This window comes from Pteronotus mesoamericanus, unplaced genomic scaffold, assembly GCF_021234165.1.
Source record: "Pteronotus mesoamericanus isolate MK-2021 breed Mesoamerican mustached bat unplaced genomic scaffold, CSHL_Meso_final contig_69, whole genome shotgun sequence".
NCBI classification, from domain to species: Eukaryota; Metazoa; Chordata; class Mammalia; order Chiroptera; family Mormoopidae; genus Pteronotus; species Pteronotus mesoamericanus.
The window spans coordinates 3,679,749-3,697,546 of record NW_026555237.1 but is presented as its reverse complement, the minus strand read 5'-3'; the positions used below and the strand labels follow the sequence as shown (position 1 = coordinate 3,697,546).

At 37.5% G+C, this 17,798-nt stretch overlaps 1 protein-coding gene across 2 annotated transcripts in view; it reads left to right on the top strand.

Moving 5' to 3' along the window:
* TMEM150C (transmembrane protein 150C) overlaps positions 1–17,798 on the top strand; it is an 86,488-nt gene that overhangs the window by 51,389 nt on the left and 17,301 nt on the right. For both annotated transcript variants that reach the window (XM_054582332.1, XM_054582333.1), the window contains exons 2-4: positions 15,653–15,742; positions 17,384–17,437; positions 17,564–17,596. In XM_054582332.1, the coding sequence (XP_054438307.1) occupies positions 15,663–15,742; positions 17,384–17,437; positions 17,564–17,596 (167 nt within the window). In that variant the 5' untranslated portion in view covers positions 15,653–15,662. The remainder of the gene's footprint in view (positions 1–15,652; positions 15,743–17,383; positions 17,438–17,563; positions 17,597–17,798) is intronic.

The following is a 17,798-nucleotide window of genomic DNA, read 5'->3' as shown; positions in this document are numbered from 1 at the left end:
TCTCTTTCTCCTTTCCCCTCTCTCTAAAAATAAATAAAATATTTTTTAAAAAAGAAATAATTATATTCTTTTGGAAACAGTAGTATTTTTCAGAAATCCTTTATTAATTAATACACTATTTCTTGCCAGTGCTCATGAAAGTTATTTTGGGGACAAAATTGACCTCATAGATTAGATAATATTATTCAAATCTGTCTCGTTAGAGGAGATCATATAATCTTAGGGTGACACCAGGTCACTCAAACGGTCAGCTTTCCCAAACTTAGGGTTCAATGAAAGCAAAATTTTAGCTCTCAGCATAATGAGTTGGTTGTATTGCAGAACTCTCCATGTTGATTTATATCTGATAGCCTGTAAACATTTTAGTAACAAAACAAATAGTCCTTGTGATTACCGCTTATAATTGTAAATGAATTACAAAATAATACAAGCCCTTCATATTTGCTCATGACACACATGGAAAATAACAAGATTACCAGAAGATTAAAAAAACAAGGATGCTATTGGTTCACAGACACTATGACACTCATAATCATTAGTGGGTGACTCTTGAATCTTTCCTGCTCCATTCCGTCTGGCCCTGACAGAATAAAAAACTGTGGTGGCAGGAAACTCATTTCTGATAAGTTACAAAATGAACAAAAGATAACTAGACTCCAAACATCACTTGCAGTGGAATATGGTTAACATTTATTAAAAGCCATCAAATGCTAAGGACTATCTGTGCTTTCAATGTATCTTAACCCTCATAATAATCCAATGAGGTAGGTAGCATTATTATTTCCACTTTGCCGATGAAGGAACTGAGGAGCAGGGAGGACTTAACCAAGGCCACCTAACTAGTAAGTGGGGGAGCTGCTGTTCCAAGCCTTGGTAATTGTGGCTCCAGAGTCCCTGAACTACTGCTTCTTCTCACCATTAATTACCCTCGGGAGTACAAACTCCTTCTAGTTCCTAACAAGCAAATGCTTCCCAGTCCCATAAAATATCTTAGCTTTTGTGACATTTCACAGTCATTATTATAAGTGGTTTCTCACTAATAAGGTTTTAAAAGCTGTAAATGAAGGTGATCAATGGACTGTGCTTTTCTATTTGTAAATTGAAGTTTTCCCATGGCCGGATAGAATAGAAAGTTTGTCTTTAGGGATTATCATCGGTAAGAGTATGCTATATTCTTTGACTTCAGTACCTTCATTAGCTTAAACTGTAAGAACCATCTGCTTGGAATTTGATGATAAGATTATGAATAATTATATGACCTCAACTTTATCACAGCCCCTTTTTCAAATCCGTTAAAGTAGTTGGAGTCTTGGGGGCTGAGCTAATGTGGCCTTTGTTTGCTTCCATGAGATTGTAAATTTTCAAGTGGCCAGGTATTCTCTTGGGCGTTTGCAGCTAGAAGAGTTTCAGAGGAAAAAAATGTCAACAGCAGAGCCACCACAAACCTTTGATACAGTTATTTTTCTCTCTGAAGAAGAATGAGAGCCTCAAGGATGCAGGTCACACAGGGAACAGGGAGCAGACTGGGATTTTCAGCCTCTGACTCCATGTTGAAGAGTTGACACTATTCAATCTCATACCTACCACAGATTGGGAGAAAGAGAGCAAAAATCACTCAAACTTTGATATTTATTGGAATAAAAGAACACATGATAGGAATGTACAGAGTTAGCAGTATTGTCACTCTGGGAGGATTTGACCATCTTGATAACAGCTTCGCAAATCATTTGGATAAATGATACCATTTGGAGGAGAGTCTTCCAACCCACATCTAAATGTCAGAATCCTTTCAGGAAGGTTTATCTAGTTGTAGCTCTCTTCCTCCCTTTGTCAGAAAGTCATTAAGTGACATTGTTCCAGATATTTACCATTGTTCCATATATTTACCATTTGGGATATGGGAACAATTATTCTAAGTATTTTACTGTGAGATATTATTGGGAGGTTAACATCAATGGAATAATATTACACAGAATAAAAAAGAAGTATAACTCAGAATGCAAGGATAAAACTAACCCAGTAGTATGGAGTATTTCTTCCTTCTCCCCTTCTTTCCTCAAAAAGGCAGGGAAAGATGTCCTCTGCTACCTGGTAGGTTCCAGGCTGGTATAACTCAAGGAGAGAGTAGAACTTGTCCTTACTAGGGAATGTAAGTAAAGTTTGGGTGACACTTCCTAATGTGACTGGAAGCAACAGACCCATTTTTTTTAATGGTATCTGGAAGGATGGAAGAGAGAGAACCATCTCACAGTTTTAATTTTTAGTTCTCAGAAAATACCGAGGCGGTGAAGAGAATTAGTTTAATAGATTAATTTATTCTTTGCAGAGGTACTTCCAGTCAAATGTCTCAACTTATAATGCCAGAAAACTCAGAGAGTCTTATGACACCAACCTAATCCAATGTTCATCTCCTGGCAACTCCAGGAACCCTCTTCCAGCACAGAGTAGAAAGCACATCAGTGTTGTTTCTCTGTTGCGGGTTCTTTACTCACATTATGAGTGTGGGCAAAAGAAGGACAGATTATTTTGAACAAGAAAAGTATATGTAACAGCTCTGGCCAGGTTGTTCAGTTGGTTGGAGCATCGTCCCATACACTGAAAGGCTGTGGATTTGATTCCCAGTCAAGGCACATACCTAGGTTGTAGGTTCAATCCTTGGTCTGGGAGCGTACCAGAGGCAACCGATTGATGTTTCTCTCTCACATCAGTGTTTCTCTGTCTCTCTTTCTCTCCCTTCCTCTTTCTCTAGAATCAATAAATGTATTCGTGGGTGAGGATTAAAATATATATTTACTTAAATATATATAACAGAGTGCTCTTCTTTGGTTAACACAGTCCCTCCAGAGAGGGAGAAAGAACTAAAAAGACAAAGATATATTGGTGAGGCATTGGTAAGTTAACGAACCAGAAACTTGTCCTGAAAGAACTTTTTATTTTGATCTTCTGGTCTTCATTATAACTCAGAGGTGGGTGGGGAGGTAAAGTAGGTAAGGGCGCTCTCCCCATCTACGCACACATGCATGCATGCACACGCGCTTATTGTTCTGTTCTTAGGCTCATAATGGTCAGATACCAAAAGAACCTGGCATGCTAGGATATAGTATGGATAAGATATATGTTCTTTATTATAAGAATATTCTTTTACTACTGCAGAGGACTAGCAGGGTGTCACATATTTCCTGGTCCTTGTCAAAATCATTTATAAATTTTCTCTGGTCTAACCCAATTCAATAAGACAATAGAGACCTATAGTTTAAAAACACATAACCAGATCACAAACTTAAATATAAAATGTAATACTATAACTTTTAGAGAAAATATAGGAGAAAATCTTCAAGACCAAGGGCTAGGCAAAGAGTTCTTAGGCTTGCCATCAAAAAACACAGTTCATAAAAAGAAAATGATAAGTTGGGATAAAAATTTAAAAACTTGCTCTGCAAAAGACCCTGTTAAGCACTAAGACCATTCAATGGGGAAAAGATAGTTTTTTAAAGAAATGGTTCTGGATATTCACATGCAAATGAAGTTACCTTGTACTATATATGAAAAGTAACTCAAAATGGATCAAATACCTAAATGGGAGGAGCTAAAACTCTTAGACATTTAGGATAAAACATAGAGGGAAAGTCTCATGATGGTGGATTTGACAATAATTTATTTATTTATTTATTTATTTTTGGCTAGCACACAAAAGCATGGGGAACAACAACAACAAAAAGATAAATTAGATTTCATCAAAATTTAAAACTTTTCTGCATCAAAGGACAGTATCAGCAGAGTGAAAAGACAGTTCATCTAATGGAAGAAAATTTTGTAAATCATATATCTGGTAATGGATTTATATCCAGAATATATAAAGAACTACAACTCAACAAAATAAAAACACCCAATTTTAAAATGTGCAAAATACATGAGTAGACATTTCTCTAAAGAAGATATAAAAATGGCTCATAAGCACAAATGCAAATCAAACCCACAATGAGATACCATGTTATACCCATTAAGATAAAAAAAAAACCTATTAAAAAAAAACAGAAATGTTGGATATGGAGAAATTGGTATCTTTGAGCATTGCTGGTGGGCATGTAAGATACTGCAGCTGCCATTATGGTTCCTCAAAATACTAAACATAAAATCACCATATGACCATCCAGTACTGACAAGTCCACTCCTGGGTATAGACCCAAAAGAACTGAAAGTAGGAACTTGAACAGATATTTGCACACCTATAGTCATGGCATTATTCACAGTAGCCAAAAGGTAGAAACATCCCAGACCATCATCGATGAATGGATAAACAAAATGTGGTGTATACATAAAATGAAATATTATTCAACTTTAAAAAGTAATGAAATTCTGATACATGCTGCATGGTAGATGAACCTTAAAGATATTATGTTAAATGAAATAAGCTAGTCATAAAAAGACATACTGTATGCTTTCACTTACATAAGGTACCTAGTGTAGTCAAATTCATAGAGACAGAAAGTAGAATGGTTGCTGCCAGGGGCTGGAAGGAGGAGGGAATGAAGAGTTATTACTTAATGAGTATAGTTTTAGTTTGAAATGATGAAAGTTCTGGAAATGAACAGTGGTGATGGTTGTACAACAATATGAATGTACTTAATATCACTGAATTGTACCTTTAAAATGATAAGAATTTTGTTATGTATATTTTAACACAATAAATAAATAAATAAAATTCGGTTTGAAAAAGGACCAAGTTCTGGCCAAGATGAAGGCATAAGTAGAAATGCTTTGCTTCCTCGCACAACCCAAAGAAGGATACCAACCAGTTTCAAGATAATAAACAACAAGAACTGCCAGAAAAATCAAACTCCACAGAACTCCGACAACCAGAGATTTAAGGAAACATTCATCCAGACTGGTAGGAGGGGCGGAGATGGGCAGCCAGGTGGAGAGGACCCACAGCAAGGGGGCAGACCGCACCAGCGAGGAAGGGGCTGGCGGACCCAGAAACTGAAGACTCAAAAACCTCTAGCTGTAAAATCCCGTAGGGGTTGCAAAGATAGGAGAAACTCCTACTCTCACTGGAGAGTTTGTTGGAGAAGGCAGGGGATCCTAGAATGTTCACAAACCCAACCACCTGGGAATGAGCACCCACATTCACTTGTGGGAAGAGAGAGAAGTGACAGAAAGTGGGGCTAGAGCTGAGTGAGCAAGTGGCATTGTTCCCTCTCTGACCCCTTCCCCACAGACAGCACCGCAACACAGCAAAGAGGGTTGCCTCACCCTGAAAAATACCTAAGGTCCTGCCCCTTACAACGTAGCAGGTGCACCAAGATGAAGTATGGCCCAAATAAAAGAACAGATCAAAACTCTAGAAAAAAACAAAGCGACGAGGAGACAATCTATCAGATGCAGAGTTCAAAAATGTGGTAATCAGGATGCTCACAGAATTGATTGAGCTCAGTTGCAAAATGAAGGAAGAAATGAAGACTATACAAAGTGAAGTGAAGAAAAATATACAGGGAACCAACAGTGAAGGGAAGGAAACTGGGACTAAGATAAATGATTCGAAACAAAAGGAAGAAATGAACACCTAACTGGAAGAGAATAAAGAAACAAGAATTCAAAGAAGTGAGGACAGGCTTAGGAACCTCTGGGATGACTTTCAGCGTTCCAGCATCCTTATCATAGGGGTGCCAAAAGGAGAAGAGGAAAAGCAAGAGATTGAAAACTTATTTGAAAAAATAATGAAAGAAAACGTCCCCAATCTGACAAAGGAAATAGACTTCCAGGAAGTCCAGGAAGCCCAGGGAGTCCTAAAGAAACTGGACCAAAAGAGGAACACACCAAGGCACATCGTAAGTACATTACCCAAGATTAAAGATAAGGAGAGAATCTTAAAAGTAGCAAGAGAAAAGGAGACAGTTACTTACAAAGCAGTTCCCATAAGACTATGAGCTGATTTCTCAAAAGAAACCTTGCAGGCAAGAAGGGGCTGGAAAGCAGTATTCAAAATCACGAAAGGCAAGGAACTACATCCAAGATTACTCTATCCAGAAAAGCTATCATTTAGAATGGAAGGGCAGATAAAGTGCTTCCCAGATAAGGTCAAGTTAAAGGAGTTCATCATCACCAAACCCTTATTATATGAAATGATAAAGGGACTTATCTAAGAAATAGAAGATCAAAAACTATGAACAGAAAAATGACAACAAATTCACAACTATCAACAACTGAACCTAAAAAACATAAACAGAAACTAAGCAAACAACTAGAACAGGAACAGAATCACAGAAATGGAGATCACATGGAGATATTATCAGTGCAGGGGTGGGGGGCAGGTACAGGGAATAAGAAGCATAATTGGTAAGCATAAAATAGACAGGGGAAGGTTAAGAATAGTATAGGAAATGGAGAAGCCAAAGAACTTATATGTATAACCCATAGATATGAACTAATGCAGGGTGGGGGGAGATGCTGGAGACAGGGAGTTTGCAGAGCGGAGGGGTGATAAAGGGGAGAAAGAAATGGGACAACTGTAAGAGCATAATGGGTAAAATATACTTAAAAAATAAAAAGAATAAAAAAAGACCCTAAAATAAGAGGATGAAGAAATAAGCTACAGACTTAGAGAAGTATTTGCAAACTGCATGTCCAAAAAGGACTAGTATCTAGTGGGGATCAGTGGATTGAGTGCTGGCCTGCCAACTAAGGGGTCGCTGGTTCAATTCCCAGTCAGGGCACATGCCTGGGTTGCGAGCCAGGTCCCCAATAGGGGGCACACAAGAGGCAACCACACACTGATGTTTCTCTCCCTCTCTTTCTCCCTCCCTTCCCCTCTAAAAATAAATAAATAATGTATTTTTTAAAAATCCAATTGAAAATGGGTACAAGATGTGTGCAGACATTTCATAGAAAAGGATGTACAGATAGCAAATAAGCACATGAAAAGATATTTAACATCACTAGTCATCAGAGAAATGCTAAGTAAAACTACAATGATTATCAGATATATCTCTCCAGGCAAGGGAAACAAAAGAAAAAATAAACAAATGGGACTTCATCAAACTAAAAAGTTTTTGCACAGCAAAGAAAATTATCAACAAAATAAAAAGACAGCCCACAGAATGGGAGAACATATTTGCTGATACATCTGATAAGGGGTTAATATCCAAAAGTTATAAAGTACTTACAAAACTCAACACCAATAAACAAACAACCCAATTAAAGAATGGGCAAAGGACCTGAATAGACATTTCTCCAAAGAGGACATACAGATGGCGAATAGACATATGAAAAGAAGCTCAACGTCACTAATCATCAGAGAAATGCAAATAAAAACCACCATGAGATACCATCTCATACCTGTCAGAATGGCTATTATCAAGAAATCAGCAAACAAGTGCTGATGAGAATGTGGAGAAAGGGGAACCCTTTTGTACTGTTGGTGGGGATGCAGACTGGTGCAGCCACTGTGGAAAGCAGTATGGAGACACCTCAAAATATTAAAAATGGATTTGCCTTTTGACCCAGTGATCTCACTTTTGGATATACATCAGAAGGAACCCAAAACACTAATTCGAAAAAACATAAGCACCCCTATGTTCACTGCAGCATTATTTATAATCGCCAAGATATGGAAGAAGCCCAAGTGTCCGTTATTAGATGAGTGGATAAAATAACTATGGGATATTTACACAATGGAATTCTACTTGGCTGTAAAAAAGAAGAAAATTTTACCCTTTGTGAAAGTATGGATGGGCCTGGAAAATATTATGCTAAGTGAAATAAGCCAGAAAGATAAATACCATGTGATTTCATGTGTATGTGGAATCTAATGAGCAAACTGAACTAAGAAGCAAAACAGAGGCAGACTCATAGATGCAGAACAGATCACAGCTAGTGGGGCAGGGGGTGTTTAGGGGGTGAGCAAAAAGGAAAAAGGACTCATGGACATGGACAACAGGGTGGTGATGGCTGGGGAGAGCAGAGTATAAGGGGACTAAATGGGAATGGAAAAAATATAATAAAGATTATTATTATTATATATTTAAAAAAATAAAAATAAAAACATTTTAAAACCCCAGAATGATATATCACTATATACCTCCTGAATGGCTAACGTAATAGTGAAAACACTAATTATCACCAATTAACATCAATTTAATGATAACACCAAATAGTGATATCACCAACAGTGATAAGACACTGTGAAGACACTGAATAAATCCTACCTTGCTGGTAGGAATGTAAAATGGTGTAAGGTACTCAGGAAAACAGCTTGATTGATTCTTTAAAAACTACATGAAATTATCATACTACCCAACAATTGCAATCTTGGGTGTTTGGTCCAGAGAAATAAAAACATGTTCCCACAAACACCTGTACATTAATATTGATAGCTTTTTAAAAAATTGTGTGCTTAATTTTATTTTTTAATTTTATTTTTCAATTATAGTTTAAGTATTATCTTTTATTAGTTTCAGGTGTACAACATAGTGATTAGACAGTCATATACCATACCTTACAAACTGTTCTTCCCGATACTCCTAGCACCCAGCTGGTATCATACATAGTTATTAAATATTACTGACTATATTCCCTATGCTGTAATTTACATCTCCATGACATACGTCTTTATTTGCAATAGCCAGAAACTTGAAACAACCCAGGTATGCCGTAATCGGTGAATAAACAAACTGGGTACATTCATACCACGGAATCTACCAACGAATAAAAGGTATGAAACTATTGATGAACACCAACCTTAGATAAATCTCAGATGAAGGCTCAATGAAAAAAAGTCATTTCCAAAGGTCACATGCTCTATGATTGCATTTGTATAGCATTCTTAAGATGATAAAATTATCGAAGTGGAGAAAGGATCAGTGGCTTCCAGGGATCAGAAAGGAGGGTACTGGGGAGGGAAGTACTGCAGTCATGAAAGGCCAACACGAGGGATCTTTGGCTCTCCGTGTAGGGACATCAATATGTTCTATACCTTCACTGTACTGGTGATCACACAAATCCACATGTGATAAAATTGTATAAGACCCAATACACGCACACAAGAATGAGTGAGTGTACAACTGGTGCAATCTGAATGAAGTTAAACAATTGTATCAATGTCAATACCTGGTTGTTGATATTGTACTATGGGAATATACAGATGTTACTATTGGGGAGATAGAGTAAAGGATGTACAGGATCTCTGTATGATTTCTCACATGTGAATTTGCAGTTATTTCCAAAATAAAAAAGGGGAGGGCATAACCAATGTAAAAATCCTAAGGAAGCACCCAGATAGTTCCATTGGAAGCTACAATATTAACTCAACTATTCATAGACTTACTCTTTTCAACCTCTCAAGGAATCCTTTTGAGTTAAAGAGTACAATTTCAACTGTCATTAGACAAAGGATATAGTATGATTTTCCCACAACCTGGAGTTAAGGTGGCTGTATGAGAATTAAACTAATAAAAATAAAATAATTAAGAAAAGTAGCTATTAGCCACCTTAGATTCTTCCAGAACAAAATGAGAAAAACAATGCATGACGAAAGATAACCAAAGAGTAGAATTTCAGGAAGGTAGGCCTCCAATATATGTACATGGTTAAGGTATTAATTTATTTTTTGGAGAGCCAGCCGAAGAAAGAAACTGTTACTATTACAATCAGGAAGCATGTCTGAATCCTTCTAGAAAAACAGGAGCCCAAAGAAGAAGCAAGTGTACAGGTGTCCCGAGCCCTGCTTTGGAGGGAGAATACTTTGTCCTAACACTGAACTCCTTTGGCAGTTAGAGTTGGCAGAGCTGCCACTTACAGAAGACGTGTTATGTGCAGTGTTAACCTGTTTTGTCATTAATCCTCAGTACAACCCTACAAAGTGTTATCTCCGTCATTAAACTAAGTCTTTTTTTTTTTTTTTATTAATTTATTTACTTTTTAAATACATTTGTCTCTGCCTTCCCCCCCCCCCTTTCCCTTGCCCCCTCCCACCTTCCCTCCCTCAGCTCTTCCCCTTTGGTTTTGTCCATGAGTCCTTGCTATATGTTCCTTGACTTTCCCCTTCCCTTCCCTTTCCCTGCCCCCCCCTTCCCTCTTGTCTCTGTTGATTTCTTTTCCTTTCAGTGTTGCTGGCCATATTTGCCTTGCTTCTTTGCATTGTTGGTTAGGTTCCGCTTATAGGTGAGATCATATGGTATTTGTCTTTCGCCCCTTGGCTTTTTTCGCTTAGCATGATGCTCTCCAGTTCCATCCATGCTGTTGCGAAGTTTAGTTCTTTTTTTCTTTCTGCTACGTAGTATTCCATTGTGTATATGTACCATAATTTTTTGATCCAATCATCTACTGATGGGCATTTAGGTTGCTTCCAACACTTGGCTATTGTAAATTGTGCTGCTATGAACATTGGGGTGCATAGGTTCTTTTGTATTGGCGTTTTGGTGTTCTCAGGGTATAGTCCCAGCAGGGGAATCGCTGGATCAAAAGGCAGTTCCATTTTCAGCTTTCTGAGGAAATTCCACACTGCTTTCCATAGTGGCTGCACCAGTCTGCATTCCCACCAACAGTGGACTAGAGTTCCCCTTTCTCCACAGCCTCGCCAGCACCTGTTGTTTGTGGATCTGTTTATGATGGCCATTCTGACCGGTGTGAGGTGGTACCTCATGGTGGTTTTGATCTGCATTTCTCTAATGGCTAGTGATGCAGAGCATCCTTTCAAATGCCTCTGGGCCCTCTGTATCTCCTCCTTAGAAAAGCATCTGCCCAGGTCCTTTGCCCATTTTTTGATTGGATCGTTTGTCTTCTTGGAGTAAAGTCGAGTGAGTTCTTTGTATATCTTGGAGATCAAACCTCTATCTGATGTATCATTAGCAAATATATTTTCCCAAATGGTTGGCTCCCTTTTCATTTTGCTGATGTTTTCTTTAGCCGTGCAGAAGCTTCTTATTTTGATGAGGTCCCACTTGTTTATTCTTTCCTTTATGTCCCTTGCTTTAGGAGGCATATCAGTGAAAAAATTGCTGCGTGGGATATCTGAGAGTTTCCTGCCAATGTTCTCCTCTAGGACTTTGATGGTGTTGCGACTTATATTTAAGTCTTTTATCCATCTTGAGTTTATTTTTGTGTATGGTGTCAGCTGATGATCCAATTTCAATTTTTTGCATGTAGCCATCCAGCTCTCCCAACACCATTTGTTGAAGAGGCTGTTATTGCTCCATTTTATGCTTCTGCCCCCTTTGTCAAATATTAGATGTCCATAGAGACCTGGGCTTATTTCTGGGCTTTCTATTCTGTTCCACTGGTCTATGGGTCTGTTCTTGTGCCAGTACCAGATTGTTTTGAGTATAGTGGCTTTGTAGTAGAGTTTGATGTCCGGTATTGTGATCCCTCCTACTTTGTGTTTCTTTCTCAAAATTGCTGCAGCTATTCGAGGTCGTTTATGGTTCCATATAAATTTTTGAAATGTCTGTTCTATTTCTGTGAAATACGTCATTGGTATCTTAATAGGGATTGCGTTGAATCTATAAATTGCTTTTGGTAGTATGGACATTTTAAGGATATTAATTCTTCCAATCCATGAGCACGGTATATGCTTCCATTTATTTGTGTCTTCCTTAATTTCTTTTTTCAATGTTGTATAGTTTTCTGCATACAGGTCTTTTGTGTCTTTGGTTAAATTTATCCCTAGGTACTTTATCTTTTTGTTCTATATCGAATGGTATATGTATTTTTTCTGATTTCTTCTTCTTCTATTGCATTGCTGGTGTACAAAAACGCCTTTGATTTCTGAATGTTGACTTTGTATCCTGCTGTTTTGCCAAATTCACTTATTAGGTTGAGGAGTTTTTTGGTAGAGTCTACAGGGTTCTCTATGTACACTATCATGTCATCTGCAAACAATGATAGTTTTACTTCCTCCTTTCCTATTTGGATGCCTTTTATCTCTTTCTCTTGTCTGACCGCTGTGGCTAGGACTTCCAACAGATGTTGAAAAGAAGCGGTGAGAGCGGACATCCTTGGCGTGTTCCCGATCTTAGTGGGAAAGCTTTCAGTTTTTGCCCGTTGAGTATGATATTGGCTGTAGGTTTTTCATATATGGCCTTTATTACGTTGAGGAATGCCCCATTGATTCCCATTTTGCTGAGTGTTTTGATCATAAATGGGTGCTGTACCTTGTCAAATGCTTTTTCTGCATCTGTCGAGATGATCATGTGGTTTTTGTCTTTTCTTTGATTTATGTGGTGTATCACGTTTACTGATTTGCGTATATTGAACCATCCCTGCATCCCTGGGATGAATCCCACTTGATCGTGATGGATAATCTTTTGAATGTATTGCTGGATGCGGTTTGCCAATATTTTGTTGAGGATTTTAGCATCTATGTTCATCAGCGAAATTGGCCTGTAGTTTTCTTTCTTTGTAGGGTCTTTATCTGGTTTGGGGATCAGGGTGATGCTGGCCTCATAGAAGGAGTCTGGCAGTCTTCCCTCCCTCTTGGATTTTTTGGAATAGTCTGAGAAGGACAGGGGGTTAGCTCTTCCTTAAATGTTTTGTAAAATTCTCCTGGGAAACCGTCTGGCCCTGGACTTTTGTGTGCTGGGAGTTTCTTGATTACTGCTTCAATTTCCCCAACTGTTATCGGTCTGTTCAAGCTTTCTGTTTCTTCCTCCTTCAGTGTTGGAAGATTATACTTTTCTAAAAATTTGTCCATTTCATCCAGATTTTCAAATTTCTTGGCATATAATTGTTCATAATAGTTTCTGATGATCATTTGTATTTCTGTGGTATCAGTTGTTATTTCTCCTCTTTCATTTCTGATATTATTAATTTGGGTCCTCTCCCTTTTATTCTTGATGAGTCTGCTTAAAGGTTTGTCCACTTTATGAATCTTTTCAAAGAACCAGCTTCTGGATTGGTTGATCCTCTGAATTGTTCTTTTTGTCTCTATGTCATTCAGTTCTGCTCTAATCTTGACTATTTCCTTCCTTCTACTTGCTCTGGGATTTATTTGTTGTTGTTTCTCCAGTCTTCAAGTTTGTAGTGTTAGGTCTTTTATTTGAAATGTTTCTATCTTTTTAAGGTAAGCCTGTATTGCTATGAACTTCCCTCTCAGGACCGCCTTTGCTGTGTCCCATAGGTTTTGGACAGTTGTCTGTTCATTTTCATTTGTTTCCAGAAATTTTTTGATTTCTTCTCTTATCTCATTATTGACCCATTCATTGTTTAAAAGTGTACTGTTCAGTCTCCATGAGTTTCCAAGTTTTTGAAGTTTCTCTTTGAGTTTGATTTCGAGTTTCAAGGCCTTGTGGTCTGAGAAAAAGATTAAACTAAGTCTTAAGAGATGACAGTAACTTGGTAGAAATCAGACAGCTAGTGAGTGGCGGAACTGGGTTTGGGTCCTATTCATTACCATACCATTTCCATTAAACCATATTGCCTTTCTTTAAAGGAAATTATCACATAAAGCTATTATAGCTTCATACCATGGACTCAGGGTTAGCTTGTTAACTCTCTTCACTCTACTTTCCTGCCTCCAAATTTTGATTTCCCATCAAAATTATAGATCAAAATTATAGATGTTCCTAAAAGGGGAACCAATGTATGAGAGTATTTGTCCACTTGGCAGTTGTGGTTTTTGGTGCACGTAAATAAGTTGGCATTATGATTTATTCACCAGACTATTTTTTAAATGTTTAACAGGCGTGAGCCCTTCTGGGGCTGATAATTCTGGGCAAATTGAAGCATCCTGCTACTATAAGGTACCATAACCCTGTGAAGCCTCAGTTTTTGATGTCCTCTCCCTCTCTTCAAATTCAACAATCTTCATGTAGCAAGATAAGGAAATGATGTTAAAGATTTAAGTAACTGGCTCAGGCCCATGGAGTCAGTTATTGGCAAAACTAAGGTCGAGAACTTGTCCTAACTCTTATTCCAGTGTAAGCGTTTCAGCTGTACTCATCATGTCCAAACAGCCTATTTCAGGGGCAGATCTAGAATAATTTGGTTTACATGCTCAGTCAACATCCCTACTTTCTGTACTCCCTCTACAACTTCGCAAACTGATGGAATTATTTTTGTTAACATAATTGATTGCTTTATTATGAGCCCACAATTATCTGGACATAAATACAGAAATAGACACAGAGTAACCAAATTCTGTATGCATAGAATATTCATCATTCTTCTACACTGTATAAATTGAACAATAATGTACCACTGATTCATACACTAGCTTTTATATATGGCATAGACTGCTACATAAAAACAGTTGTATTCATTAGAGCTCACCTCAGAATTACCACCATCCGGTATAGTACCTGGCACAATTGGTGTCAGTACATGTCAGTTGGATTGAATTGGATTGGATTGAATTGATTGCAAGTGTTTCTAATGTCTTTCAATAAATTCTGTCATTAATTTAACACCCCGACCCAGATGGGTGTTTAGATTACAGCACAATTGTTCAAGGACGCATTATTAGGTCCAGGTGTGTGTACCCTTGTCTGAAAGATCTACCTACTCAGGTAGGTCAGTTTGGGGAACTAAGATCTCGCTGACACCTTAGGCCACCATGCTGAATGGAGGGACCGTGCTCTCTCTCTGTTCTCAGCGCTCGGAAGGTCCAAGGAATGTTAGTATTATGAAAGTAGGTATCATGGAGGTGCTCAGAAATGTGACAGTGTTGGTTCAAACCAGATAAGTAACTTTTTCCAGTTAATTATAAAACCCAAAGCAATGCGTAGCAATTTCTCCCTAGTGGTACCATTTAATCCTGTATCCTTCTGCTTGTCTGATCTCCTGATCTCCTTGGTAACCTTATTTTCTTGGAGTTGGTGTTTTTTGCCTTAAGGACTGTTGACATCCAGTGTCTCAAATAGATTTTGTCTGATGGTTTTGGGCAAAGAAGTGAAGAGATAATTATTTCTTTCTGTTCTATACCAATAATTTTTTCATAGGCATTCTGAAGCTTCTGCTTTCTACTTTATTTTGGTGGGTAATTTTTTATTTATATATTTTTGCTATAAAATATAACATCCAAAATGCCTGGCATCTGTTTTTTCCCCCATTGTGTTTGTAGGAGCTAATTTCAAGTTATGCACAACACGTTTTCCAGAGTGTTCATTTTAGAGTCTCCTGAGATAGTTCAATACACATCATGAGAAAAATTCAGATTTGCAAAGCGTTTGTCACTTCCTCTTGTGTTGCTAATTTATTTAGTAACCATTTGTTTCTAAAATTCTTGCTAGCTGAGCTGCCAATGTAGGTACATCCTGGATCCATAGATACAAAAATCCATAAATGTTAATAGCACTAAAAGTAGCTTGGAGTTTGCCTTTGGTACCTAGTCCTAACCCAAAACCTTCTCCTCCAAGTCCTAACCCAAACCCTTTTGTACTTTCTTAAATACATCGATGCTTGTATGAGGATGAATGTTGTTCTCATGAGTAGTAGAATTGTTCATCAGTTCTTAACTAAGACTTTGAGTTAATGCTAGATAACAATCATCCACGTTACCTGCTCAAGCATTTCCCACATATGTAAGTGGCCATATGATATTGATTTGAACCACGGTTTCATAAAATGCACTCCTTTTCCATTAAAGTAAACTTCCTGTCTGTCTTGAAAGAATAAGGTAAATTTTTGTGTCAGTTATGAATACTTGTTCATTTTATTTCAGTGGAACAGGTATGGATGGGAAGAAATGCAGCGTATGGATGTTTTTACCTCTTATGTTCACTTTGTTTACTTCAGCTGGATTGTGGATAGTGTGAGTATTCTCTTATTTAATTATTAAGGACTGAGGTGCAATGTATTGGGTTGGCCAAAATGCCTGGTTAGTTTTTTCTATAAAATAAGAAACATATTTTTCATTTTCACCAATAACTTTATTGATTTGGATATTTTGAGTATGTTGGCTATCTCCTGCCTGGTATAATGTTGATTGTTCTCAATTAATGCCTCCATTGGTTTTTTTGTTTTTTTTAAGATTTTATTTATTTATTTTTAAAGAGAGAGGAAGGAATGGAGAAAGAGAGGGAGAGAAACATCAGTGTGTGGTTGTTCCTGGCACGCCCCCAACTGGAGATCCGGCCTGCTACTCAGGCATGTGCCCTGACTGGGAATCAAACCGGCGACCCTTTGGTTTGCAGGCCGGCACTCAGTCCACTGAGCCACACCAGCCAGAGCTAATGCCTCCATTTGATCGCTGTCAATTTCAACTGGTCTACCCAACCATGGAGACTCATCCAACAAGAAATCTCCAGCATGAAACTATACAAACCACCTTTGACACGTTCGATCAGTCATAGCACCTTCTTCATGCACTGTACAAATCTTTTTTAGCATTTCAGTTGCATTTTCACCTTTCTTGAAATAATAAAGCATTATGTGCCAAACATGTTGCGTATTTTCTTCCCTCTTCAATATTAAAATGGCTACACAAAAATTCACCAATTTTGATAAATTTTTAAAAAATGCATGCTGATGTGACAGCTGTCACCATACAATCTTACAAAATCATTTTGAATGAAGTAAAAAACAACTAACGGAAAAGCCGTCTTATGGGAAAAAAAAGAACTTTTTCGCCAACCCAATAGATAAAAATGTGGTTTTGATAGTACATGACATATTTATATGAATGTATTTATAAATTCTTTAAAATAATATTTATGGATTCAACCTTGCTAAAGTCCTCATTTCTCTTCCCTTTTTCTATTACCCAAAATAAATAACAAGAGTGAGTAATAAATTATTCAAAGCAGGTAGTAAAGAATATTATTAGACTTATTTTTGTGTCCCTGTGTTCTTCCAGTAATGAGCATTCTATAAACTGGTGATATGGATTCATTTTTTGCAAGATTTGCTGATTTAACACTAACATCTTAAGGTCCACTACAGTCCAGTTCATAGTCCAGGGGGTTTTTGTGACTGGGTCTGGTATGTTTATAAAATGGTATCATTACATTGGAAGTCTTGGCTTATCACAAAATGCTCCCACTCTTGCTTAGTTCAAGTACTATTCACTTGTGGAATATTAATTTAGTTCCTTGCAGTTAATAAGTGGACTGAGAAATTCCTGAGAAATGGAAAATTTGAATTTAAATTTTAGTTTGCCCAAAGTTGTAAGGTCTTATTTCTTTGTTTTCCAGTTTTCAGATAATAATGATTTCCATTATTTGGGGGGATGTTTTGAAAATTAAAGAAATACTATTAGCAGTGACATTTGAGCTTCAAAGAGCAAGGTGATCCACAGGTTGAGCATTGTAAAAAACAAAAAACAACATTGTCCTTGTTAGGAAATACAATGAATATGATTTTATGTGGCTAATCTAATAAAACTGGGAAACAAATGATTTTTGTTTTTTTAAATTTCTTTGTTTTGTAAACTTTTATTGTTCTTTCTTCATAGATACTTTATAGCTGTGGAAGATGACAAAATTTTCCCATTAAATTCAGCTGAAAGGTAAAGTTTATCTCTGGGTAATTCTTGTTCATCAATAGACCTAACAGAAACTGCCACTGGTAAGGTTAAACTGTGTGCAAAAGAATGTGCTTTAAACTGAGCTTCTGTGTTTTTTTTGTTATCCAGGAAACCTGGTGTGAAGCATGCGCCATATATAAGGTAATTCGATACTTTTCTTCTGATCTGCTGGATCTTAGAAAAAATTGCGGAGGGGTCTTAATTTGGGCTACTATAACAACATAGCATAGACTGGGTGGCTTAAAACAACAGTAATTTGTTTCACACCGTCTGGAGGGTAGAAGTCCAAGATCAGGGCGACAGCTCTGCCAGGTTCTGATGAGAGCTCCCCTCTGGGCTACAG